Below are 27,599 nucleotides of genomic sequence, written 5' to 3' on the forward strand. Positions count from 1 at the left end.
TTAAAAAATAAAACAAAATAGTGATGTAGACATTTGACACATTAGCTTTCTCTTCTTTCTTCCTCCATCCCTGTCAGGGGCAAGTTGTAGCTACCTTGTAATGCATTTTTCCACTTCTTTATCAGTGGTGTGGTATGGACATTTGTCCTCACTTTATCTGCGATTAAAAGATAAACAGATAATTAGTAGTGAACAAGTACTAATGTAAAAAAAAGAAAAAAGTAGGAAAAAAGTAGGCTACCTACGAAGCAAAAAAAAAAAAAAAACAATAAAAAAAAACAAATAAACTTAAAACACTTTGAAATTAGCAAGAGCTTGAACTTACCAGTTTCTTCATTTGTTCGGGCTGCTCCTTTAGTTGATTTTCAAGCTTTTCCAAATCAAATTGGCCAAAGGAAGGTCAAATGTGTTCACATCTGGAATTTCATCACGTCTGTTTTGGTTTTGTGAGAATCAGGCCCAGCTGCTGCTTTATGACGTTGCATGATTTTAAAACTTCAGTCAGTCGTGCTAAAAAAGAAAAATAACAGATTAGTATAAAATCAACCTGTAGCTTATTCTCATACAACTTCTGTAAATACAACAGTGGGTTAGTCACTGCTGATATTCTCTAGTTGATCTTTACTTTCTAGCTGCATTAAACCTTAACAAATTTAGTGATGTCTTCAATTCTTACAAAAACATCACGAGATGCAATAAGTTCTGTCTTGATCTCAAACTGCACTAGAACAAAGACTGTAAATGTTCATAGGTGTACTGCAGGAGTGTCCAAACTTTTTGGGCCGAGGGCCAGATGCAAAAAAACAAACGTTATCGCGAGCCAAATTTTACATACAATACACAGACACGTGTATATATATATATATATATATATATATATATATGTGTATATATATATATATATATATATATATATATATATATATATATATATATATATATATATATATATATATATATATATATAAATACAGTTGAAGTCAGAATTGTTAGCCCCCCTAAATTATTAGCCACGTTTATTTTTTCCCCAATTTCTGTTTAACGGAGAGTTAAACATTTTTTTCCACACATTTCTAAACATATTAGTTTTAGTAACTCATTTCTAATAACTGATTTATTTTATCTTTGCCATGATGACAGTAAATAATATTTGACTAGATATTTTTAAGACATTTCTATACAGCTTAAAGTGACATTTAAAGGCTTAACTAGGTTAATCAAGTTAACTAGTCAAGTTAAGGTAATTAGGCAAGTTATTTTATAACAATGGTTTGTTCTGAAGACTTAAGGGGCTAATAATTTTGACCTTAAAAAAATTAAACCGCTTTTTATTCTAGCCGAAATAAAACATAAGTCTTTCTCCAAAAGAAAAAATATTATCAGACATACTGTAAAAATGTTCTTGCTCTGTTAAACATCATTTGGGAAATATTTAAAAAAGAAGAAATAAATCAATGAGGGGCTAATAATTCAGACTTCAACTGTGTGTAGATAGATAGACAGACAGACAGACAGACAGACAGACAGATAGATAGATAGATCATAACAAGAACTGCTGCTTAATTGAATGCATGTAATAGCGAAACCCGGTGGTTATTTATTGAATTACGTTCATTTTTGTATAGCGGGCCAGATTCTATTGATATTTATAAAAACCCTCGCGGGCCGCAGATGCCGTAGTTTGGACACGCCTGGTGTACTGGAATGTACAGTATCTGTGCATCTTGATGGTGGTCTTAAGATTTCTGCCATAGTCATTGTTGGTGATGGTACTTGTGGTGCTGCATTGATTTCTGAAATCTTCATACCTGCCTTTTATCCAGCCTCTTTGTTCCAAGTAATTTTTCTTCATCACGGTATAGATGTGTCTATACTGTCCCTTAATCAGATACATTTACAAAACAAAACATCACTTTAGTATAGTGCCAGGGCAAAACTCACAGGTTGTAATAGATCAATGACAATGTTGACAGTATGTGTTTAAAATAATTGCAAACAAACCTGTTCTGTCTTTAGATGTATGACAGGCGATCATCATCCTCCTCTGTCCTCTGTCGAGCTTCCTCATATGCATCTATAATAAAACATCACATTGTTGTTAACCTCCCGTAAAGAAAAGTTCAAATCCTGAAATACTATCAAAGTTAATTAATGCATATAATACCTATAGTGTAAATAATCAGTACACAGAAGGTTGCACAAGATTTATTCGGAGATTCATGCAGAGTGACAGCCTTATAAATCTGAGACATAGATTTGTAAGATGGTCAAGCACATGCATTATTCTGTACCCATGAAGATTAACCTACCATTGTGAAAAATGTTTGATGATAGCCAATAACAATAAACCATTTCAGCTGTTTGTGAAGCAATTAGTAATGTAATATCTGAAAAGCTCAATCTATGTTGAAAATGTATCAGCAGTTTACAGCTTATAATGGACTTTTAGCACACAACTATAACATGCCTATTCACGTTCAAAAGAGTGTGCTATTGACTTCTTTGGTCGTGATGTGCTGCAAAATGATCTCACTAACCTTTGTTAAACAAGAACAATAAGACTTAACCAACAAATATTGTTACCCATTCATTTAAATCAGAATTTATCACTGTCAACAACATAAAAAAAACATCAAAATCTGCTTTAAGACGTTCAGTTTTACATTAACTGAACATTACAGCTTGAACAAAAGATATAATTGATTCACATAGGCTAAAACATATGAATTAAAGTGTACACTAATATATTTCTCTTGGATAATTTAAAGAGAATAGTAAACAGTCGAGTTTCGATCATTTTTCGTGACTAACTGCATAAACAAGATAAACAATAATATTTTATTAATCCAAAACAATTAGTTTTTATTTACACATAATCACAGAATTAATACTTTTGGATAAGTATACGCCTGTACAATGATTTTTTTCAACATCCACGGTACTTTATAATGTTAAATCAGGAAAAAACACGTTTTGCCATGTTAATTAATGGATTCGTCTACAGAAACTTTCTTTAACGCAAAGTAAGCATACACACAAATTCGTTTCATGTTTCTTTAAAATAATTAAAATAGTTTTCAGTTACTACACACGTTACAATCTAACATTGTGTAAAAGGAAAAGGAACTTTCAGACGTGTTTGTAACTGTTAGCGTTAGCATACATTAGCTCCAGTCGTGTTTCTTAAAGCAAGTTACATTTCGTATCAAACTGTTTTAAAGTACTAAACGCTGTTACAACCAAACACCGTGGAAATGTTTTAAGCTCTAAATTCGCTAATTATACAGAACACAAGCAGTAAAAAGCTTACCTTTCTGACCGGACTCCACGTGAGATTTTTTAAAAACCAAACCTTTTCTTCTTGTGATCTTCGTGCCATGGTGGTTGACAACCAGCTTTTTGGAGCATTACCGCCACCGTCTGGATTGGAGTTTGGATCAGGAATTTAGTAACGCATGTGTTTATTATGAAACCAACTTCTGCTTAAAAAAAACAGTCAGCACAGGAGCGTGCTATCTCAAAAATAAGCGAATTTTTCATAGTTTTTCTCTAGATGACATGTATAATCTATTTATAAATAATATTGTTTTGTTTGCGTCTAAACATTGCGACCATCCACACTAAATATTCTTTTTTTTTTTTTTTTTTTTTTGCTATCGTACCATGAATATTTTCTCAAATTATCATTAAACGTGGAGCTAACAGATTACTAGATAAAATAAGAACTTAATCAGTTGCCATCAGCCGAGTCCTTGCCAGAAGCGGCCAGGACTCTACAGACAGACTCGGGCCGGATATGGTTGACCGGAATCGGGCCAGTGCTTTACAGCCGCATCACAACCGCATGTGCGCGAGCGAGCTGCGGCCCGCACTCGGCCCGGATAACACTCGCCGATGCCGAGTCGGAGCCGGAGGCGCCGGAGGGCAGCCGAGCTCGGGCCGATTACTGCCTGCTATCTGGGTGGTTCAATCCTCTGCGGGGTCAGTTGGCATTGCTGTGTGGAGTTTGCATGTTCTCCCTGCGTTGGCGTGGGTTTCCCCCACAGTCCAAAGACATACAATACAGGTGAATTTGGTAGGCTAAATTGTTTGTAGTGTATGAGTTTGAATGAGTGTGTATGGATGTTTCCCAGAGATGGGTTGGAAGTGCATCCGCTGCGTAAAACATGTGGTGGATAAGTTGCCGGTTTATTCCGCTGTGGCAACCCCAGATTAATAAAGGGACCAACTTAAGCCGAAAGGAAAATGACTGAATTACTTGCAAATTCTAAACATTTATCAGCCAATGACTATCAAAGTCCAAAATTGTTCAGTCAAATAAGTAGTGCTAATGTTGTTTTACAGTCATATTTACATGTTTTTCAGACCGAATATTCAAAGTACCATGGTACACAAGGGAGCATGTTAAATGTTGTCACTGAACGAATGTGCGAATACAAAACCACCTTTACCTCAATATGTTGCCTCAGTTATTGCTAATGCTACTTTACATATTTAAAATTACGCAGTATAACGTTACATTATATACAATATATACACTATATATAAGATATTAGTTATACATTATACAAATGTATATAAGAACTCGTAAAAAGCGAAACAAACATTTGAATCAGTCAGAGTAACGTTAGCTAGGCTAAGTTACATCTCTCTCATGCAACGTTATATCAGGTGAGGTAAAACAGATTTCAGCGTAAATATGTAACGTTAAGCTAAATATTTATATTTTTAAAGAATATTAATTTCAGATTCTAACTGAAAACACGACCTTACCTCAGAGAAACGCAGTCAGGCCGATGGTTTTCACGCCTTTGTTCCCGTTAGTTTTTACTTTCCGTTTTGGTTTAAACTGTCCATTTTCTTCTAGGCGGGGCACCCTGAATGACGTGGAGCTTGAAGGATGTCGACATCTTCTTGTCAAGGTCTGAAATTTGATACTTCTAATACAATAAGTTGAATTGGATTAAACACTATTAAACATGAAAATAAAATATGGTATATAATCCCAAACCTTATTTTTAAAAAGGTCTATGATATAGAGTTTCTTTTAAAGTGTGACTTGGACATTAAACTCCCATTCAGTTATCTATTTTTCACAGGCAGTCTCTTTTATGTTGGATTCTTCTATACAAACACAATTTTTCACCCCATAAACAATTGGAATAATAAAACTGTCAGATATAAAAACAAATCAATTTTCTATAATATTTGGGTTCAAAAATATATTTTATTGGTATCACAGTTATTAAACAATGAAGGATATTTACTGACTTATAATCACGAGATTAAAGTATTTGATGCAATACCAGCAGGCCTGGCAAGGCTTTTGCAGGGTTACAGTGAACCAAATAAACTAACAGTTAAAAAAGGCTTTAAAAATATGGAGGACAAAACCTGCGAAAACAATAAATAAATAAATAAATACGCAAATAAATACATGAATGAATAAATGATTACACAAATTCCTGCATAAATATACAAATAAATAAATAAATAAATATGCAAATAAATAAAATTTTTTATATATAAATCTAAAAATTCTTGCATAAATAAATATATAAACAATTAATAGTGCAGTTCTATATATGGCATATTTATTTATTTATTGTTTTATTTATGCAGGAATTTATACATTTACTTACTTATTTATTTGTGTTTATTTATTTGTTTTGTAGGTTTTGCCCTCCTTATAAAAACAACTGAAATTCGTAAATTATATATTTTTCTTGAATGTGTGATGTATATATCTTCTCTGTATCTTTTTTTATTATATATATATATATATATATATATATATATATATATATATATATATATATATATATATATATATATATATATATATATATAATATATAATAATATATAATTATTAGCCCACCAGTTTGTTTTTTCCCCAATTTCTGTTTAATGGAGAGAAAAAAATTCTACACATTTTCAAACATTTTAGTTTTAATAACTCATTTCTAATAACTGATTTATTTTATTTTTGCCATGATGACAGTAAATAGTATTTGACTAGATTTTAAAGGATTTGAAAATGAAGGAAGGTATTTTTCAAGACACTTCTATACAGCTTAAAGTGACATTTAAAGGCTTAACTAGGGTAATTGGGTTAACTAGGCAGGTTAGAGTAATTAGGCAAGTTATTGTATAATGATGGTTTGTTCTGTAGATTATCAAAAATAGCTTAATGGGGCTAATAATTTGACCTTAAAATGGTGTTTAAAAAATTAAAAAATGCTTTTATTCTAGCCAAAATAAAACAAATAAGACTTTCTCCAAAAGAAAAATATTATCAGACATACTGTGAACATTTACTTGTTCTGTTAAACAACATTTGGGAAATACTTAAAAAGAAAAGAAAATCCAAAGGGAGGCTAATAATTCTGACTTCAACTGAATATTTATTTTTCTTCAATTTTCTTCTTTATACTGTACTGTGATTGTATATTTTCGCATTATTCATTAAAAATATCTCATCTTCATGTTCTTTGTAAATTCTACAGCCACAAATGTACAGTTAAGAATTTAGTAATTATTTAAATCTAATTTCAGTATCCGAAAATAAGAAAATAAGCAGAACTATGTCTATTTATGTGCTGTAATTAACTCTTAAATGTTTTAACCTCAAGTTAATGTTCATTATTATTTATTTTTCTGTCTTACTCTCTCTTTGTATCCTTTTTCAGTTGACAATTTATGCCATTAATGTTGTGCATTGAATATAGATTATTGTTTACATGTATTTTAGTTGCATTAATAAAAATAATAAAAAACATCTTTAATCTGAGCTTGACTTGTAAATGCCGGTTTAGCTTTTTCAATGTGTATTGTTTGATTTAAAATTCTTTCTCTTTCCTATTTTCCATTTCATTGTTGAGAATGCCATTACTTTGTTGATAGTTATACTTTAATAGCCTATTGCAGTGGTGTCCAAACTCAGTCCTGGAGGAACCTGCAAAGTTCCAACCCCAATAAGACACACCTTGGCTACCTAATCAAGCTCCAGACTTTCTAGAAACATCAGTGCAGGTGTCTTGAGGCAAGTTGGAGCTGAATTCTGCAGAACACCAGCCCTTCCAGGATCAATTTTGGGCACCCCTTGCCTATGTGAACACTTGTATATACCGTTTTTGACCATTAGCCAATAATTAAACAACTATTCTATGCTAATTGGTCACAGACCCTAATCAAACACACCTATCAAGGTCTTTAGCCATGAAAGACTCAAATATAGAGAAACAGTAAAAAAAAAAAATCAAGCCCTAATAAGAGTTTTTTCATTAATATTTGCTAACCCTTTGACCCAGGGGTGCAAAATTACAACATTGATATATATAAAAGTTTCAAGTCAACAAATATTGAACCATGCATTTATCTACATAGTAATTCACATATTATTTTACCTACTCAAATGTTTATAGTTTCAATAAAAACTCGACTAATTTGTCAAGGCCTCCTTCCATGTGAATCAAATTGCTAATAACAACAACTTATTTTAACATATATCCAGACGCCATTCATTAAATCAATGAAAGCAAAGGGATTTAATTCACATTAAGTGTGGCTTGAGACTTCAACAGGATGACACAACCATGAAGCATAGAAGACGAATCATATATTATTATGATATATTCGCACTATACAATGCAAGTCAAACATTTCTTAAATATTCCCAACTACATAGTTGATCTTGTTAAGGCACATCCAGTACATCACACAGCAAACTAATAATGCAAAACGGTTCCAAAACAATAGTACAATGCACATCCGGCAGTGATGCTGAGAGTAATATTAAAGATTCATCTGTAAACAATCATCACTTTTCGTACTGAAAGATAAACTACAATACGAACAGAAAATTACCTGATAACGTGTAATAATACAGCAAGATTACTGTCATTTTGGCACAGAAAACACCATTTCATGACACTTATTTACATATTTAAGGAGACAGTTCACCTGAAAAATCAAACAATATTTACTCAACTTGTTCCAAACCGGTTTGAGTTTCTTCTGTTGAACACAAAAGTTTACCCTAATAAAAGACATTTGCTGTTTATTCAAACTATTTATTTAATATGAGCTGAACCAACACTACTTGTGTTAAGTTTTTTTGGGGACAACTTAAATGTTTTATGTTCAATCCAATTAAACTTGTAATGATTAAGTCAACTTAATCCATTTGTGTTGGGACAACATGTAGAAATTGTGTGGAACCCTGCATTTTTTACCGTGTATTGTTCTACTCATTTACCTTCAATGTTTTCATACAGCACAGGGGTCAAATGTTGTTGTGTTTGTTTGTGCTGCACAAATAAATAAATGACAATTCAATTTGAATGAATGAGGGAAACCTGTAACCGTTGATTTCATGTATTTTTTCCTACAACGGATGTTAATGTCCACAGGTTTCCAATATTTTACCAAATATCTTCTGTTGTGCTCAAAAGAAAAAACAAAAACTAAATAAAAAGTAATATTAAAATAAAATCTAGAACCACTCAAGCATGACTACCCTGTTCCTGGAGGCAGACCATATTTTTGTTTTTATATTAAAATAAAATACTTAACCCACCGGTCCTAATGCACCTAACCCGCTTTGAGCTGGGATTGAATCGGCGATTCTTTGTATGAGTCAGTTGCTCTAACAAGAAGTCTAAAGACCATTACCTCTAGTGTCTGTCACTAGAGCACCTTTAGAGGTCAGAATAATGAGGTTTACCTGCATAGCACTTCGCTAGCTGGCCTCTGTTACATATATATAATATTAAAATAAAAATCCAGTACCACCCAAGGATGACTAAACTAGTGTGTCCCAACCCTGTTCTAGGAGGCACACCGTATTTTTTTTTTTGTATATTAAATAAAATAAATGTAACCCACCGGTCCTACTGCACCTAACCCGCTCTGAGCTGGAATTGAACCTCCGATTCTTTGTATGGGAGTCAGTTGCTCTAACAAGGAGGCTTAAGACCATGGCCTGTCACTAGAGCACCTTTAGAGGTCAGAGGAGTGAGGTTTACCTGCATAACACTTCACTAGCTGGCCTCCGTTACACTTACGCCCCTAAACCTCACTCCCATCCCGGACGAGCCCCAATGTGTAACCCACTGGTCCTACTGCACCCAACCCGCTGTGAACGGGGATCGAACCTGAGATTCTTTGTATGGGAGTCGATTGCTCTAACAAGAAGTCTAAAGACCATGGCATCTAGCATCTGTCACTAGAGCACCTTTAGAGGTCAGAGGAGTGAGGTTTACCTGCATTCACTAGCTGGCCTCCATTACACTCACACCCCTAAACCTCACTCCCATTCCGGACTTGCACCCATGTGTAACCCACCGGTCCTTCTGTACCCAACCCACTCTGAGCTGGAATCGAACCGCCGATTCTTTTTAAGGAAGACTGTTGCTTTAACAAGAAGTCAAAAGATCATGGCCTCTAGCATCTGTCGCTGGTGCACCTTTAGAGGTCAGAGGAGTAAGGTTTACCTGCATAGCACTTCACTAGCTGGCCTCCGTTACACTCACCTCGCTAAACTTCACTCCTAACTCGGACGAGCCCCCTCGTGTAACCCACTGGTCCTACTGCACCCAACCTGCTCTGAACTGGGATCGAACCTGCGATTCTTTGTATAGGATTCGGTTGCTCTAACAAGAAGTGTAAAGACCATGGCCTCTAGCATCTGTCGCTAGAGCACATTTAGAGGTCAGAGGAATGAGGTTTACCTGCATTCACTAGCTGGCCTCCATTACACTCACACCCCTAAACCTCACTCCCATTCCGGACTTGCACCCATGTGTAACCCACCGGTCCTACTGCACCCAACCCGCTCTGAGCTGGAATCGAACCGGCGATTCTTTGTATGGAAGACGGTTGCTCTAACAAGAAGTCTGAAGTCCATGGCCTCTAGCATCTTTCGCTAGTGCACCTTTAGAGGTCAGAGGAGTGAAGTCTACCTGCATAGCATTTTGCAAGCTGGCCTCCGTTACACTCCCCACGCTAAACCTCACTCCTATCCCGGACGAGCCCCCACGTGTAACCCACTGATCCTACCAAATCCAACCCGCTCTGAGCTGGGATCAAGCAGGCGATTCTTTGTATGGAAGTTGGTTGCTCTAAAAAGGAGGCTAAAGACCATGGCCTCTTGTCATCTGTTATATAATCATTATATATTCAGTGGCATAAAATGCTCTCAAAATGATAATAATATTGATTATCACCACAATTTCTGTGATAATCTATAACACAACAAAAATTCCTTATCGTGACAGGCCTAACACCAACAGTACACATTTTGAATGGCTGCTTTTTCTAACCCATTAACTTCAGGTTTTGGAGTCTCTTCTTGTGTTCTGATGAGTTGATTCAGCTCATCTTTGATTAGGGAGAGGTTAAAAGACAGTTGGTGTGCCTTCAGCAACAGGGTTGGGAAACACTGGACTAAATGATGCATAATTTTCATTTTTAAGCAAAGTGAACTATCCCCTTAATACTAGTTTCTCCCTTAGATCACTGATTATAGGAAACAAGCTTTAATAGTCGCTTTAATCTGAGATTTAATGGATTCAGTGCTCATTAAAGGCTCAATATTTACAAACACACACGCACAGGTTTGTATCTCAGTGTGAGGAGCCTCGAGGTTTAAATCGGTCCCATCCGGCTCTATTCTTCCAGCTGTTTTCAGGAAGCAGCAGGTCTTTCAATCTGTCTGGCAGTGGCAGGGCTTTGACCTTCTCCTCAAACGGCCAGGGCAGAAGACAGTTGCGGATCAGTCTCCTGCAAAGGCACCTGAGCGGCATGGGTTGGCTTTCTCGCTCCTCTAGTTTGCCGTAGAGCTCCAGCAGGGGCTCATGGATCGAGCCCTGCTCCAGCACAGGCAGTTGAGAGCGAGGAAAAAGAGGAGGGATGGCCGGAGAGCAGATCCTGGCTAAATCCAAAAGCACTTCGGCTTTGGCTAAAACATCCGCCACTTCTGCAGCATCAACAGCTTCACGGAGAGCTTCAGCAAGTCGGGTGAATATCAGCTGTGGTCCTGTCCAGTAGGAGGCGCTGTGGTGAGAGCAGACGAAGGAGGCACTGTGTTGGAGAAGGAGAACTGTTAGGGGAAAAAGCAGGTCGAAGTTTTCCAAGCTGGTGTAGGTGAGGGAATGCTCCCACACTTCCCCGTCGGTGGCGCTCAGGCAGCAGCTTGGACCAGCGCCGTGGCTGATCAGAAGATGTGCCACATGGGTACAGAAGTGGCCGATTTCTTTGGCATCCTCCACACTGCTCTCTAGAGCCTCCTTCACTAGGAAGGCCAGAGAAGACATAGGGGTCTCGCCGTCTTGTGTGGTCGCGTTCACATCTGCACCTGCATGGGATGGATTAGTGTACATTAACCCCTGTGTATTGTTTAAATTGACTACTCTTTCGTTATGTTCGGGGATGTTTTTGCCCCATTGACTTCCATTATAATAAAATGTTTTGATTGCAAAGCCATGACAGCACATAATCATGCATTCTTGATTGCTGCTGGTTTTCACTGATTACTGTTAATAATCTGTTGGTAGCAGTAACTCTTTAGATAGGTCTGTGCTAGACACGTTTCAGGCTTTTATAAGGAGTTCTATGGAGTAAAGCCGCAGATTATAGTGTGTGTGCATAAATACACTTACTGTTTACTGTTTACAGTGTTCTGAGAGCTGAGCAGCTAATTTAGATTTTCTCAAACATATCAAGGTACTGTAAGCGTGCAAAGGTCTCTCTCTCTCACACACACACAGACACACACACACATACACACACATACACACACAGACACACACACACACAGACACACACACAGACACACACACGCACGCACACGCACACACACACACACGCACACACACACACACGCGCACACACACGCGCACACACACGCGCACACACACGCGCACGCACACACACGCACGCACACACACGCACACGCGCACACACGCACACGCGCACACACGCACGCACACGCACGCACACGCACGCACACACACGCACACACACACAATAATACAATGAAGAACGCATGATTATATGCCATCTTTTCAATCAAAAGATGTCATTATAATTCAAGTCAATGGGGCAAAAACAGCCCTGGACAAAATGAAAGGGTAGTCAGTTTTTCCAGATTGTATTGCTGGGTTTTTTGCAAAAGAACTTTCCAAAAGTATGTCAAAATACCAAAAATCATTCCATTTTATTAAACACAGAGAAGGCTGTGGCCAAATTAAGACCCAGAGTTAGGGCTGGACAATAATTTGATAACAATATATCTCACAATAGATTTTCTTTTTTAAATAAAGGTGATATGATTTTTAACCCTATTTCCGGTATTTTGATATAAATTTATATATATATATATATATATATATATATATATATATATATATATATATATATACACACACACACACACACACACACACACACACACACACACACACACACATATATATATATATATATATATATATATATATATATATATATATATATATATATATATATATATATATATATATATAAGATCCTATACATTGTACCATTTGTCACTGAATGACATTTTATTTTTTTTAAAAGTTGTAAGAGCCTGGAGGTATTATAGACTTTGCCAATTCAGTTTGTAGACTTTTATAAAGTACAGACATCTATTGTGTGCATTCTTGGCAGTTTTTTCCTTGCTTTTTAAAATTGTCCACATCGATAGCGACCAAAATTAAGAAATATATCATGATATAAAATTTTTGCCATATCGTCCAGCCCTACCCAGATTGGATGAAAACATCCTCAACAGCACATAAGGGTTAATAAGATCACCGCAAAAATGCCAGTTCTGTCATCGTTTACCCACCATTCACTTGTTCCAAACCTTTAGGACTTTCTTTCTTCTGTTAAACATAAAAGAAGATATTTTTAAGAATGTAGGAAACTTGTAACCATCCACTTCCAAAGAATTAGTTTTTTGGAAGTTGATGGTTACAGGTTTTTAGCTTTCTTCAAAATATCTTCTTTTATGTTAAACTGAATAAAATACATTAAAGGGTTTAAACTATCCCTTTAAAGCACTATCAAAGTCTTTGTGAAATCTAAATTTACTATGTTTACTTTGCTAGAGCACATTGTTATTCTTTAGGTGAACAATTAATCTGTGAAAGTTAAAAAATGTATATTTGTTCTGGTAATCTAAGTTTTGTTTCATGATAAATGAAGCTGAATATATGATTGGAGAAAGTCAAAAATATGTATAGTGGGAGTCTTTATGTTGATATTTACAAGACAAAATATTCCTCAGTACATTTGATTCAATTAAGTATTAATAAGTAATCTCCCATTTTTTAAGTCTATAAATATATAAATTATACACAATTTAATACATTTATAAATATATATAGTTGAAGTCAGAATTATTAGCCCCCCATTTATATTTTTTTCTTTGATAAACATAATTTGGGAAATATTTTAAAGAGCAAAAGTATTTTTCACAGTGTGTCTGATAATATTTTTCCTTCTGGAGAAAGTCTTATTTGTTTTATTTCGGCTAGAATAAAAGCAGTTTAAAAAAAAAAAAAAACATTTTAGGGACAAAATTATTAGCCTCTTTAAGCATTATATTTTTTGATAGTCCACAGAACAAACCATCGTTATACAATAATACCCTAGTTAAGCCTTTAAATGTCCCTTTAATCTGAATAGAAGTGTCTTGGAAAATATCTAGTCAAATATTATTTACTGACATCATGGCAAAGATAAAATAAATCTGTTATTAGAGATGAGTTATTAAAACTATTATGTTTCGAAATGGGTCGGAAAAGTCTTCTCTCCGTTAAACAGAAATTGGGGAAAAAAAACAGGGGAGCTAATAATTCAGGGGGGCAACTAATTCTGACTTCAACTGTACATATATATATATATACAGTATACATACATTATATACATACATTATATATATATATATATATATATATATATATATATATATATATATATATATATATATATATAAAAATTATTAATCTACAATAAAAATTATGCAATTTATGGGTCATAATTCATAAATGTAATACCAAATTTTGAATAAATCTAAAACATTAAATATATATATATATATATATATATATATATATATATATATATATATATATATATATATTATATATATATATATATATATATATATATATATATATATATATATATATATATATATATATATATATATATATATATATGCGCACCACAGGTCATATGAAAAAAAAAAATAGATTTAAAATAATTAAACTTAATATAATACTACATATTTACAGCATATAAAGTACATTTTAAAACCTTTTCTCAGAGATGGGTTGCAGCAGGAAGGGCATCCGCTGCGTAAAACCTTTGCTGGGTAAGTTGGCAGTACATTCGGCTGTGGCGACCTCAGACTAATACAGAGACTAAGCCGAAAAGAAAATGAATGAATGAATTTCAAAAGCTTAATTGTGCGTTTGTATACACATACACAATATCTATTATGCATACAATAGTTAACAGTGGGCAACGCAGTGGCGCAGTAGGTAGTGCTGTCGCCTCACAGCAAGAAGGTCGATTGGTCGCTGGTTCGAGCCTCGGCTCAGTTGGCGATTCTGTGTGGAGTTTGCATGTTCTCCCTGCGTTCGCGTGGGTTTCCTCCGGGTGCTCTGGTTTCCCCCACAGTCCAAACAGTCACATGCGGTACAGGTGAATTGAGTAGGCTAAATTGTCCGTAGTGTATGAGTGTGTGTGTGTGGATGTTTAGCAGAGATGGGTTGCGGCTGGAAGGGCATCCGCTGCGTAAAAACGTGCTGGATAAGTTGGCGGTTCATTCCGCTGTGGTGACCACAGATTAATAAAGGGACTAAGCCGACAAGAAAATGAATGAATGAATGAGTAGTTAACAGCATAATTGTTATTTTTTGTGTGTGTATATATATATATTGAACACCATATTTGCTAAATAAAAAATAAACGTTTTCAAGTTTATTTTGCACAAAATATCTTAAATTAATATTTTATAGAAACTACCATTTTTGTCTGATGTACATCTATTATTGACATTTCTTAATATAATAAAATAAAGGGAAGCACCTCTTTCTAGAAGCAGCTGTATGTTGTCCATGTTTTTGACCGTGAGTCCATCGCTGCTGGCCAGAGCATGAAGCAGTGCTGTTTTTCCTGCAAAATTGCAAAGCAAGCATGTGCCAAACGACAGAGTAACAATCACATATAAACAGAGTAAGAAACCACAAATGTTCTATTTTGCTAGGTCGCTTAGATAAATCACCGTTCTTGTCTTTTGCATTCACATCAGCACCAAAATCCAGAAGCACACGGAGACACGGCAGCTTATCAGCCTCCTCACTGGCCAAGTCAATAGGGCTGCTTTCATGAATCTAATGCAAAGTAAAACACACTGAATGCATCAATACATGACTATTGTGCTACTTTATATAACATACAGCAGTCAACAAAAATAGAGAAATCAAGCACACAGAAACAGCTTGTATATTACAATTGAATTAAATGTGGTGTGATAAGGGTTGAATTACCAATACATCGCATTAAAATATAATTTGCAATCTACAGTAGTACATGAGACTAATAGTTTGTTTGCTTCTGCTTAAAATTCTGGTGGTACTTAATTTTTATTTTAACTTTATAAGGTAAAGTGCCATTTTGAACTAAATTGATTTGAATATTTATATATTACAATTTACAGTTGAAGTCAGAATTATTAGCCCCCCTGAATTATTAGACCCAGTTTATTTTTTTCCCCAATTTCTGTTTAACAGAGAGCAGATTTTGTTCAACACATTTCTAAACATAATAGTTTTAATAACTCATTTCTAATAACTGATTTATTTTATCTTTGCCATGATGACAGTAAATAATATTTGACTAGATATTTTTCAAGACACTTCTATACAGCTTAAAATGAAATTTAAAGGCTTACCTAGGTTAATTAGGGTAACTAGGACGTAGAGTTGCACAATTAATTGTTAAAAGATCGCGATCTCGATTCGACCCCCTAGACGATCTTAATCCAGCATTTCTACGATTCTGTCAATCATGTTTCAAGTTCAGAAGAGAAGAAAAGGCGGCTGCACGAGTCTTTTCATTGTTTCACACAAGTTGCTCAGTGACACCTCCAAATAAAGTTGAATGAGTCACATAATGTACTTGTAAGGTATAATTCACCTAATTATGTCATTTTTGTCTTTATATAATGATGTTTTCGCGGCCGGGAAAATCACACGTGACGTGAGCTGCTGACCGTGAGCCGTTATAGAGAGGGCGAGCGCGCTCTACTTAATAATAGACGCGCGCGTCTACTTTAGTGAACAGAACCTGCATAAGTTGCGAGTAAAATGTAATACATTTGTAAATAATGTTCTGTTTGTGGCACAGAGTGATCGTTTGGAAGCCGCGCGCGAAGTATGAACAAGTGCTTAGCAGTCAAAATGAAACCGAAAGTGTGCACTTCATTTAAATGATCATATCGCATTTTAGAATTATGATTACGGCAAGCATTTGAAATGTTTTTTCTTTCATAGTGAACCCACAGTTGTGCATGAAAATAAATGTTTACAATGTCAGTATAACTACTCTAGCCTATATATTGTTGAATATAATCTGATAATGGCAAATGTCTGATTTTACCAGTCAATAAAATTGTCTAATATGACAGAATGCAAGCATATATCTTAAACATAATAATTCAACATCAGTAAGTAGAAAATAATTTTTTATAAAAACCAGTAGACCTACACATAATATTATTATCGATGTTGTGCCATATGTTTGTTTTTACCATACCTTTATTTTACATCTACAGAATCGAGAAAATCGTGATCTTTATTTTAAGCAAAAAAATCGCGATTCTCATTTTAGCCAGAATCGTGCAGCTCTATTAGGACGGTTAGGGTAATTAGGCAAGTTATTGTGTAATGATGGTTTGTTCTGCAGACTAGAGAGAAAAAAAAAAAGGAAGCTTAAAGGGGCTAATAATTATGTGCTTAAAATGTTTTTTATTTATTTTTTGTTTTTTTTATAGCCGAAATAAAGCAATTTAGACTTTCTCCAGAAGAAAACATGTTATCAGATATGCTGTGAAAGATTCCTAGCTCTGGTAAAAATCATTTGGGAAATATTAAATAAATAAATAAATAAATAAAAATAAATAAAATAAAATAAATATATAATTCTGACTTTAACTGTACGTGTCTAAGTAATAGCTATTAACTTTTTTTTTTTGGTGGGGCCAGTGAAAATTTTGTGCAGGGCAAGTAAAAAATCTCAACCACTGGTCTGATCGGGCCAGTAGAAAAAATCCTTAGTGTTGAACCCTGTATTTCCTAAATATCTAAATATTTCTAAATTGAAATGTGAATATTATAATAGTATATACATTTTAACATATTGATATAATATATTATACATTTACAAATAATAATATATAATAAATATTCTTAAATTGTATGTGTGTGCATTTATAAATTTATCATGAATATACACAGTATGCACACGCAGTATATCAATAAAAACTTACATTTTGTACATTTTGGTCAGGATTAATCATTAAACACCACAAATAAAATGTATTAATTCTCACCCTGTCTCTTTTGTCAATATCAGCTCCACTCGAGATCAACATTCGCACCATGTCTGGTTTGTTTCTCAGTACTGCGATGTGTAAAGGGTTGTAGTACGATACAGGGTCTGAAAACAATAAGACAAAAATATAGATTTGTTTTCCATTATGGTTCCGGGGTGAGTTAGCAACATTGCTTTTAGCATCTACAATACACACCCTCAAAGTTGAGATCAGCTCCGTATCGTAGGAGCACCTGTGCGGCGCTCACTAAACCAAACTCAGCCACTCGAAACAGAGAGTAACTGATTCCCTGCATGAAGACGGGAGACTGCGCCTCTCTGTCCAGCAGCTCGGCCAGAGCCACAGACACGCTTTCCTCTTCATCTTGCCTGTGAAATAAAGAAAAACAAAACATGATTCACAGAAATGTGGAAAAAAATGTATGCAGTTTATGTCCCTTCATCTCTGTAGCGTGAAACTGTGAAAATTTTATTGTTGCATTATCCATCTACAGTTGAAGTCAGAATTAAGTTAATATTTATATTATGATTAATTAATTTAGGTAAGTTAGGCAATTTATTGAAATTAGGCAAGTGATGTATAACAATGCTTTGTTTCGTAGACAATTGGAAAAAAATATATTGGTTAAGAAAGTTAATAATATTGAACATTAAAATGGATTTTAAAAATGTAAAACTGCTTTTATTGTAGATTAAATCAAACAAATAAGACTCTCCAGAAGAAAAAAATATTAAAGGAAATACTGTGAAAAATACCTTGACCTGTTAAACATCATTTGGGAATTATTTTAAAAAGAAAAAAGAAATAAATCACTTTTAAACAAACAAACAAAAAAACATTTTTCTTTTTTAAATATGTGTATTTTTATTTTTACATAAAATTTTTCTTCTGGATAAAGTCTTTTGTTTAGCTTGGCTGAAGTAAAAATAATTACTTACAATTAAAAAAAACAAATGCTAAACTCAAAATAATTAGCCAAGAAATCAAAGCTAACCAATCTTGATTTTGTTAGCTCACATTGCTAGTTTTGTGGTGGACAATTCATCTGTGCATGTCATTAAGTGACTTTTTTTTTGCCCTTCTAATCTTTAACAAAGACTGTAGAATACACAAGACGTTTCACTCATATAGTTTTGAATGGGGGAAAAGTGTTTTGTGGTCAACAAACACACTGGAATCTCACAGACATAATAAATATATCCACGTAAAGCTTGAAATCTGTACTTTTAAATGAGCCAACTACACTTGAAAACAAACTTTTTTTGGTTTTGGGATCTGTATGAAACGAACGCGAGGTCTAGTCCGTCCTGTCAAACGCACATCACATGACAGCAACTACTCAAACACCCACAAATTAGTAAAGAGTCGCTGTCATTTCTGAAGTTAGACTTGTTGAACTTTAAAACTTCAAAATGTAGTTGAAACCTGATTAGCTTAAGATACTTTTTAAAATTAAACTTTAAATAATTTCAAGTAACATAAAAATATGAATTTGTCATATATATTTGTACAGAGTATTGCTCTAACTGTGGAGCTGCATATTTCTTTACGGTTTATGACAGAAGGTCAAACTCGGGCGGCAACCCAACACAGTTTAGGTTTAACCCTGCTTCAATTCAATTAAGCCGCTGTCTTACTGCACTTTTCAACCCATAGACTTCCATTCATACGCATGCGAATGCGATAGACCAGAAAAGCAAGCTCCTGCGCCAAGATTTTACAGTTTGCTGCATTGGAAACTTCAAGCTTGGTGAACTCCACCTGCGAAATCGTATCAGTTGACTGCGTGAGACCATTTATTCATTCATTTTCTTCTCGGCTTAGTCCCTTTATTCATCTGGGGTCACCACAGCGGAATGGACCGACAACGTATCCAGCATATGTTTTATGCAGCAGATGCCCTTCCAGCTGCAACCCATCACTGGGAAACATCCATACACACTCATTCACACACACATACACTACGGACAATTTAGCCAAACCAATTCACCTGTACCGCATGTCTTTGAAACAGGAGCACCTGGAGGAAAATCACACGAATGCAGGGAGAACATGCAAACTCCACACATAAACGCCAACTGAGCCAGCCTCGAACCAGCGACATTCTTGTTGTGATGCGACAGCACTACCTACTGCGTCGCCCTGCTTGACACCAATCAAGGATCAAAACATGTTCTCTCTGTACAGAAATTTAAAATAAGGATTAATCGCTCTCTTTTTAAAATGTCTAATCATCTTGTTTAATCCCACCCCTTTTTGCATGTTCAAACTCTAGTGTGATCGCACCATTAAACTGCAGTCACACTCCAGTTTGAGCTTGCGAAATTCTGTTATACAGCGATGAGAAAAGAGGTGGGATTAAATAAGATGATTAGACATTAAAAAAAAAAGCGAGCGAGCGAGCGAGCGATTGCTCCAAATTTTACATTTCTGTCCAGAGAGGTAATGTTTTAATCCTCGATTGGTATTACACTGTCCAATGATTTAGTTTCGCAGGTCAGAGAACACCAAGCTTGAACTTTCCAGTGCAGCGATCTGTGAAACTTGTCTCGCTAGCTTGCGTTTCCAGTCTGACGCATTCGCGTGGGTATGAATAGAAGTCTATGTCGAGAAAAGTGCAGTGTGACCGCAGCTTTAGCAGTAGGTGTCAAACAAGCCTGAAGAACTCAAATGGTATGATCAGGTGTGTTTAATTAGAGTTGGAACTAAACTGTGCAGAGCTGCGGCGGAGTTTGACATCCCTGGGCTGGGTCCGAAACCGCCTACTACTCAGTAGGTACTGCATTTGAATTTAAACGTTCTATTTGGCCGTTAGACAAGTACGTTCTATACAGTATGAATGTGAAAAGTATGAAAGGATTTCGGACGTACTACATCCGCCATTTTGTCATGGTCACGTGACCATCTTGCGTCAGTTGCGTCGCTTTACTCCCATTCATGAATTCGCTCGCGGGGCATCGTGGGATAGCGCAGCGTGCATGTGCTGCACACTCTAGAATGCGCACTCCATATATAGTATGGAAATATGCGGTTTCAGACGCAGCCCTGGTCTATGATTTCTATGGCAGGGGTGCTCAGCCCTATTCCTAAAGGTTTACTTTCCTGCAGATTTCAGCTGCAACCTTGATCAAACACACCTGTATTTAATTAACAAGTGCTCCTTCACATCCTACCTAATTTGATTATCTGTGTTTGACCAGGGTTGGAGCTGAACTCTCCATGGAGGTAGATCTCCAGGAGCAGGGTTGAGCCCATCTGCCATAGGAATCAAAGACCAGGGGTGTCAAACTCAGTTCCTGGAGGGCCGCAGCTCTGCACAGTTTAGTTCCAACTCTAATTAAACACACTATGTGAGCTGCTGACCTGCGCTGGTTTTCTCCGTCTGTCCCCAGCACACAAAGCACCGCGTCCACCAGTGGCTGATACTCGTAAACAATCCTCCTGAAGCCATGGAGGAAAGGCATGTTCGGGTCCTGCTGACTCACAGTCTCTTCTCGCTGGAAAACAGCACAGATATGCAAATATCAACATGTTGCCATTCAGGAAAGCACACCATAATATAATTTATTGTAAAGCATAACAGCTTAATAAGACATATCAATGTGATAAACCGCGTTATATGGGATATTCTACCAGAAACATACATGAACTGTCCCTGAAATAAAAACATAAACACACACACACACACACACACACTCTCTTAAAGGAGCTGCATCCCATTTTTACTCGTTACAGACACTTGTTGACTGACTGTTTACACAAAAAGCGTGTGCTTGTACGGGCGTGACATGGAGCTGATCCGCGAATCGCAGCATATTATGACGATGACCAATCAGAGTCACTTGAGGGCGGGCCTTTCAGAAGAACTAGGATATATATCAGTCGTTTTCATGTTAGCTGAGTAGCTGTATGTAATCAAAGTGAGATTTATGAAAAAATAACACGATTTCCTTCAAGTGAAATATGAGCACACATTGCTTTGCATCTTATTAACACAACCAAGCCTTAAAATTACATTCTGAACCACCCCTTTGAAAACATGAGATTATAAATAAATTCAACAATAATTAAATAATACAAATATATAATTCAAATACATTTACAACTGTCGCATGTTTCAGTCAGTCCTGTCACATTTGCACTAGATTTACAATATAATGCGTGCAATACACCTCTGATGTTAATATGACTTAAAGGAAGTGACCTAATTTGATGCAGGAGAAGCTGACAGTGATCAAGAATGCATTCTATCATTGAATTATATGATTTTGTGTATGTTTTCGTATGGTTGTTTTGAGGATGACAAGTGTAATCAGGCCCCGTCACATTTTATAAGTGTAAATGTACGTTTTTGGTAGAATGTCCCATTCATTAGACATTATGGAACACTCTAAAATGCTTAACATTTCTTTATGTACCTAAACATCAACCAGAGAAACCAAAATATTTTGTCAAACATTACTTGAATAAAACACTAACTACTCTGAAAAGATTAATAGTAGTTTTGACAGTAATTTGCGTTAATTACAAGAAAATTTTGATAGAAATTTAATTTATTAATAAAGACAACAAAGCAAAATAGCACACACAGTCTCAGTCAAGCATCACATCTTAACCAACAATAAAAATATCAGCCCTAAAACAAAGAATATAAGACTACACAGGTTTCTGTCATTGAGGTAAAGTTGGTTTTATACTCGCACATTCGTTCAGTGACTTGTAACATGCTCCCTCTATTGTTAACCATGGTACTTTGAATATTCTGTCTGAAATAAAGTTAGTTTTGCATTTGATATTCATTAGACATTTGGTTTCAAACCAATTCAATTCTTTGCTCCTGCTATTGTTTGAGTCAAAACTATGTCAAACGGACATATGTGCCTTTTATGTTGCTTAGGCAAGGTTTTTGAATTAAAAAAATAAAATAAAATTAACCGTATCAAATTATACAACACAACTAGTACCAAAATGTTCAGAAAAACATCATGGTTATTGCACAGGAGTCTGTTTTTTTGGAATTAGGCCTTTATTTATTTTAATATATTTTTCAATAGTTTTAAAATGTTTAACAAAATGTAATAATCTTTTAAACTCTCACACCATTTCAAATAAAATAATCAAATCAACTCTAATAGTCTAAATATTATTCTCTATGATGCAAAATACCTGCTTTTTTTTTACAGTTTTTTTTGTTGTTGTTTTTATATACAGTACTGAATTTATATTTTCAGTATACTGGATATATTGTAAATGCTTAAATGAATTAAACTCTGACACTATTTGGATAAAGAAATTAAATCAACTGTAAAATTGTCTAAATGTTATTCTCTCTGTTGCACAAGACCTGTTTTTTTTAGTCATGCATTTGTTGTTTTTATATACAGTAATGAATCCATATTTTCAGTATATCAGATATACTTTAAATGCTTAAGTTAAGTAAACTATGACACAATTTGAGATAAAGAAATCAAATCAACTCTTAAATAGTCTAAATATTATTCTCTGATGAAGAAGCTTTGCTTTTTACAGTTATGTCTTTATTGTTTTTATATACAGTACTAAATACATATTTTAGTATATCGGATACACTGTAAACACTTACATAAACTCTGACACTATTTAAAATAAAGGAATCAAAGCAACACTAAAATGATCTAAATATTATTCTCTATGATGTACAAGACCTGTTTTTTTACAGTTATGCCTTTGTTGTTTTTATATACAGTACTGAATCCATATTTTCAGTATGTTGGATACATTGTAAAAGCTTAAATGAATTAAACTCTGACACTATTTGAGATAAAGGAATCAAATCAACTCAAAAATTGTCTATATATTATTCTCTATGATGCATAAGACCTGTTTATTTCAGTTATGCCTTTGTTGTATTTATATACAGTCATGAATCCATATTTTCAGTATATCAGATACACTGTAAATGCTAAAAAAGCTAATTAAACTGACGACACAATTTGAGAGAAAGAAAAAAAAAACTCTAAAATTGTCTAAATATTATTCTCTATGATACATTTGCTTTTTACAGTTATGTCTTTGTTGTTTTATAACCCCACCCATTGACTTGTGTCCTCTGTAGTGGACATTGCTTTCCATGAATTTTCTTTGAGCTACTCTGTCAAGTCCTGTTGTACTGTTCAGAGGACATCCTGGGCTTTCTAGTGATATGTAATTTGATTGGCTGGCATGCTAGGAACCACATCTTACACTGCATCCCAGATGGCCGACATACAAAAAAAGCACATTTTATGGGAAGGAGAGAGGTATATAAAAGTTTGCTTTTTAAATTATTTTTAATATTATTATTACATATATATTTGTTTATTAAAGTGTCAGGAACAATACATTTAGATTCCAAAGCAGTTAACTTGTTTGTGTTTCAAAATATCATCCTTTTTTAAATGTCCACTATAGTGGACAACAGGACCATCTTAATGTAATTAATGACTGCATGTTGTAGGAGGCAGAACTGAAGCAGAGAGGATTCTTTATAAGATAGTTGAGGGAGACTCTGACATAGAGTCTGACAATCAGACAATTAGAGAATGACAATCACTCAGTTTTAAATCGCTTTTATGTTAAATTTGTTTTGGATTAACGTCACTTCTTTTTTTTGTTTTTGTTTTGTTTTTGAGTTTGGCTCTCTTTCAGACTAAACTGTTTCAGGAATTTCAATACGAAAGGAAAAAATGGCTTTTGTTTTGTTACATTAATATCGGATTATTATCCCTTTACAGCCATATCCTGTACAGTTTTGTTGTCTGAGTGGCGGTCAATTTGTACTAAATTGGTCCTGTGGTCAACTACAGTGGACATGCTGTAAAATTAAAAATAAAAACAAAAAGTAAAAACTCTAAATTGTAAATTTAGAAAGAAAAAAAGAAAAAAAATTCTTCGGGTCTCAGAAGGATATACAGTACTGAATTCATAATTTCAGTATATTGGATACACAAACACTTAAATGAATCGAACTCTGACACTATTTGAGATAAAGAAATTAAATCAACTCAAAATTGTCTAAATATAATTCTTTTAGATTTTTACAATTTTGTCTTTGTTGTTTTTATATACAGTACTGAATCCATATTTTCAGTATTTCGGATACACTTAAACACTAAAATAAATTAAACTCTGACACCATTTGAAATAAAAGACCAAATCAACTCAAAAACTGTCTAAATATTATTCTCTATGATGCACAAGACCTGTTTTTTACAGTTATGAATACGCGTTGTTTTTATATACAGTAATGAATCCATATTTTCAGCAAATCAGATACACCTAAATGCTTAAATGAATTAAACTGACACCAAGTTATTTGAGATAAAGGAATCAAATCAAAGTTTTTTTTTTAAATATTACTCACTATGACGCACAAGAGCTGTTTTTTATAGATATGGATTTCATATGGTCACTTTTATTTAGTTTTTTTTATTGAAATATTAAGCCTTGTGCAACATAAAGGGCTCATATTTATGCCCATTTGACATAGTTTTGACTCAAACAATAGCAGGAGCAAATAATTGAGTTGGTTTGAAACCAAATGTCTAATGAATGTCAAAACTAACTTAACCACAGTCTGATACCGGCATGCAAGTATGACTTCAAAACAACATTAGCACTATTTATTTGATGGTGAACAGTGTTGTTCTTTGATAGTCATTGGCTGATAATATGATTTCCCTATTTTAAATTTGCAAACAATACTTTTCTAAAATTATAATATTAAGAAGAAAGCGCGAATGTGTGAATATTAAACCAATTTTGACTTACCTCAGTACATTAGAGTCCATTGAAGACCTCAACTGCTTAATAACAATGAACAATCAATCTGTTAAACCGTGTAATAAATTAGAAATTATACATACATAATATACTCTATATATTTACGGTGTATGTATAAGTAACATTCCTCTTCAAGTGTTTAAATAATGCACATTCACGTCAGAGGTTCAGTTTATCAGATGTAACGTTACCACACCTCTAAAAAGAGCGGCCAATTTGACTGCTAGCATAGTTAGCATCACAATGTTGACTAATATTTAACACTTAGTACGATATATTTACAATTAAACCGCCTAATGTAATAGAACATAAACCTAGAATACAAATTTATTCATTCTGTTAGATTCATATTGTTGGATGTTCAATGTGGTGGGCTCTAGTTGTTTGCAAGCTGTTTACCTTTTACTATTATGATTAACGGCTAATCCGAAATTCGAGGTTCCTCATTTTCCCCACATATATGTTATGCGTTTAAATATTCAGGTCACAAATGTAATACTCGTCTATTCTACTGTTTGATATTACATTTTTCTTACCCACTGTAGAACCGGAAGTAATTCTTCCCACATGTTACCTTCAAAATAAAAGTACGTCGGGGAAAGTGTTGCAAAATAAAAGCGTTCCATTAAAACAAAATCAACGAAATTCATTCATTCATTTTCTTTTCGGCTTAGTCCCTTTATTAATCTGGGGTCGCTACAGCGGAATGAACCGCCAACTTATCCAGCATATGTTTTACGCAGGGGATGCCCTTCCAGCTGCACCCATCTCTGGGAAACATCCACACACACTCTTTCATACTCATACACTAAGGACAATTTAGCCTACCCAATTCACCTGTGTCGCATGTCTTTGGATTTGTGGGGGAATCTACGAAATTTAAGTATCATCAAATGTTTGACAGATTAATAAGGATTTATTTTTATAGCCAATAATGTGTGTATGAAAATAGAAAACTACTAAACATGCCTAATATTTAGCTGCAAATCAGTATGTTTGCTGGTTTTATTGTTACATTTAAGACTTTAAAAGTTATCTCTAAAGATATATTAATCAGAAGCATTGACTTATTTATTTTCTAAAAAAAATATCAGTTTAAATAATTGTGCTACAAAACACTGAAACATAAATACAATGATCTATTTACATGTACACTCACCGGCCACTTTATTAGGTAAACCTTACTAGTACCGGGTTAGGCCCTTTTTTGCATTCAGAACTGCCTTAATCATTCGTGGCATAGTTTCAACAATGTACTAGAAACATCCTTCAGAGATTTCGGTCCATTTTGACATGAAAGCATCACACTGTTGCTGCAGATTTATCCGCTGCACATCCATGATGCAAATCTCCTTTTCCACTACATCCCAAAGGTGCTCAATTGGATTGAGAACTGGAGACTGTGGAGGCCGTTTGAGTATGGTGAACTTATTATCATGTTCAAGAAACCAGTCTGCGATGACTCGCGCTTTATGACATGGTGCGTTATCCTCCTGGAAGTAGCCAGCATGTTGTTGTCGCCAAATTCTGACCCTAGCAAAAATCGAGACTCATCAGACCAGGCAACGTTTTTTAAATCTTCAATTGTCCAATTTTGGTGAGCCTGTGCCAGTGGTAGCCTCAGTGTCCCGTTCTTAGCTAACAGGAGTGGCAGTGTGGTCTTCTGCTGCTGTAGCCCATCTGCCTCAAGGGTGCTCTTCTGCAGACCTCGGTTGTAACGAGTAGTTATTTGAGTTACAGTTGTCTTTCTATCAGCTGGAACCAGTCTAGCCATTCTCCTCTGACATCAACAAGGCATTTACGCCCACAGAACTGCCACTCACTGGTAATTTTCTATTTTTCAGACCATTCTCTGTAAACCCTAGAGATGATTGTGCGTGAAAATCCCTGTAGATCAGCAGTTTCTGAAATACTCAAACCAGCCTGTCTGCCACCAACAACCATGCCACATTCAAAATCAATTAAATCACTTTTCTTCCCCATTCTGATGCTCGGTTTAAACTGCAGCATCTTGACCATGTCTAAATGCATTGAGTTGCTGCGATGAGATTGGCTGATTAGAAATTTGCGTTAACGAGCAGTTGAACAGGTGTTCCCAATATAGTGGCCAGTGAGTGTATATACAAATTCACAAGATTTAATTCCTC

The 27,599-nt window shown here is 34.9% G+C and overlaps 2 protein-coding genes and 1 long non-coding RNA gene across 18 annotated transcripts in view; 1 reads left to right on the plus strand and 2 right to left on the minus strand.

Moving 5' to 3' along the window:
• The window catches only part of si:ch211-255g12.8, a 19,562-nt gene extending 14,482 nt beyond the window's left edge, over positions 1-5,080 (minus strand). For 2 of the 4 annotated variants that reach the window (XR_012384076.1, XM_009303744.5), the window contains exon 1: positions 4,774-5,080. The gene's annotated coding sequence lies outside the window, so the exon portion shown is untranslated. The remainder of the gene's footprint in view (positions 1-4,773) is intronic. The other 2 variants (XR_012384075.1, XM_068223095.2) reach the window with 1 other exon arrangement.
• Positions 3,853-8,363, plus strand: LOC141375577 (uncharacterized). The gene is made up of 3 exons (XR_012384084.1): positions 3,853-4,066; positions 4,868-4,922; positions 6,930-8,363. It is a non-coding gene; the product is annotated as an uncharacterized lncRNA (long non-coding RNA).
• Positions 7,601-26,039, minus strand: asb6 (ankyrin repeat and SOCS box containing 6). Of its 13 annotated transcripts, none has more exon segments than NM_001020576.2 (8): positions 10,540-11,358; positions 15,126-15,212; positions 15,322-15,430; positions 17,650-17,756; positions 17,848-18,020; positions 21,016-21,149; positions 25,441-25,472; positions 25,989-26,039. In NM_001020576.2, coding segments are annotated over 6 exon segments (1,308 nt in total). In that variant the 5' UTR covers positions 21,117-21,149; positions 25,441-25,472; positions 25,989-26,039; the 3' UTR covers positions 10,540-10,627.
• Positions 26,040-27,599: the final 1,560 nt, after the last annotated feature.

This window comes from Danio rerio, chromosome 8 (assembly GCF_049306965.1).
Source record: "Danio rerio strain Tuebingen ecotype United States chromosome 8, GRCz12tu, whole genome shotgun sequence".
Classification (NCBI taxonomy): domain Eukaryota; kingdom Metazoa; phylum Chordata; class Actinopteri; order Cypriniformes; family Danionidae; genus Danio; species Danio rerio.

Excerpts from the sequence above, each read along its gene's own strand:
- asb6 (XM_005166692.6), bottom strand. The coding sequence starts at position 21,116 with ATGCCTTTCCTCCATGGCTTCAGGAGGATTGTTTACGAGTATCAGCCA. Across the intron at positions 15,431-17,649 it reads ATATTGACAAAAGAGACAGG|ATTCATGAAAGCAGCCCTAT; the intron begins GTGAGAATTAAT and ends ACTTTGCATTAG. Across the intron at positions 15,213-15,321 it reads GAATGCAAAAGACAAGAACG|GAAAAACAGCACTGCTTCAT; the intron begins GTGATTTATCTA and ends GCAATTTTGCAG.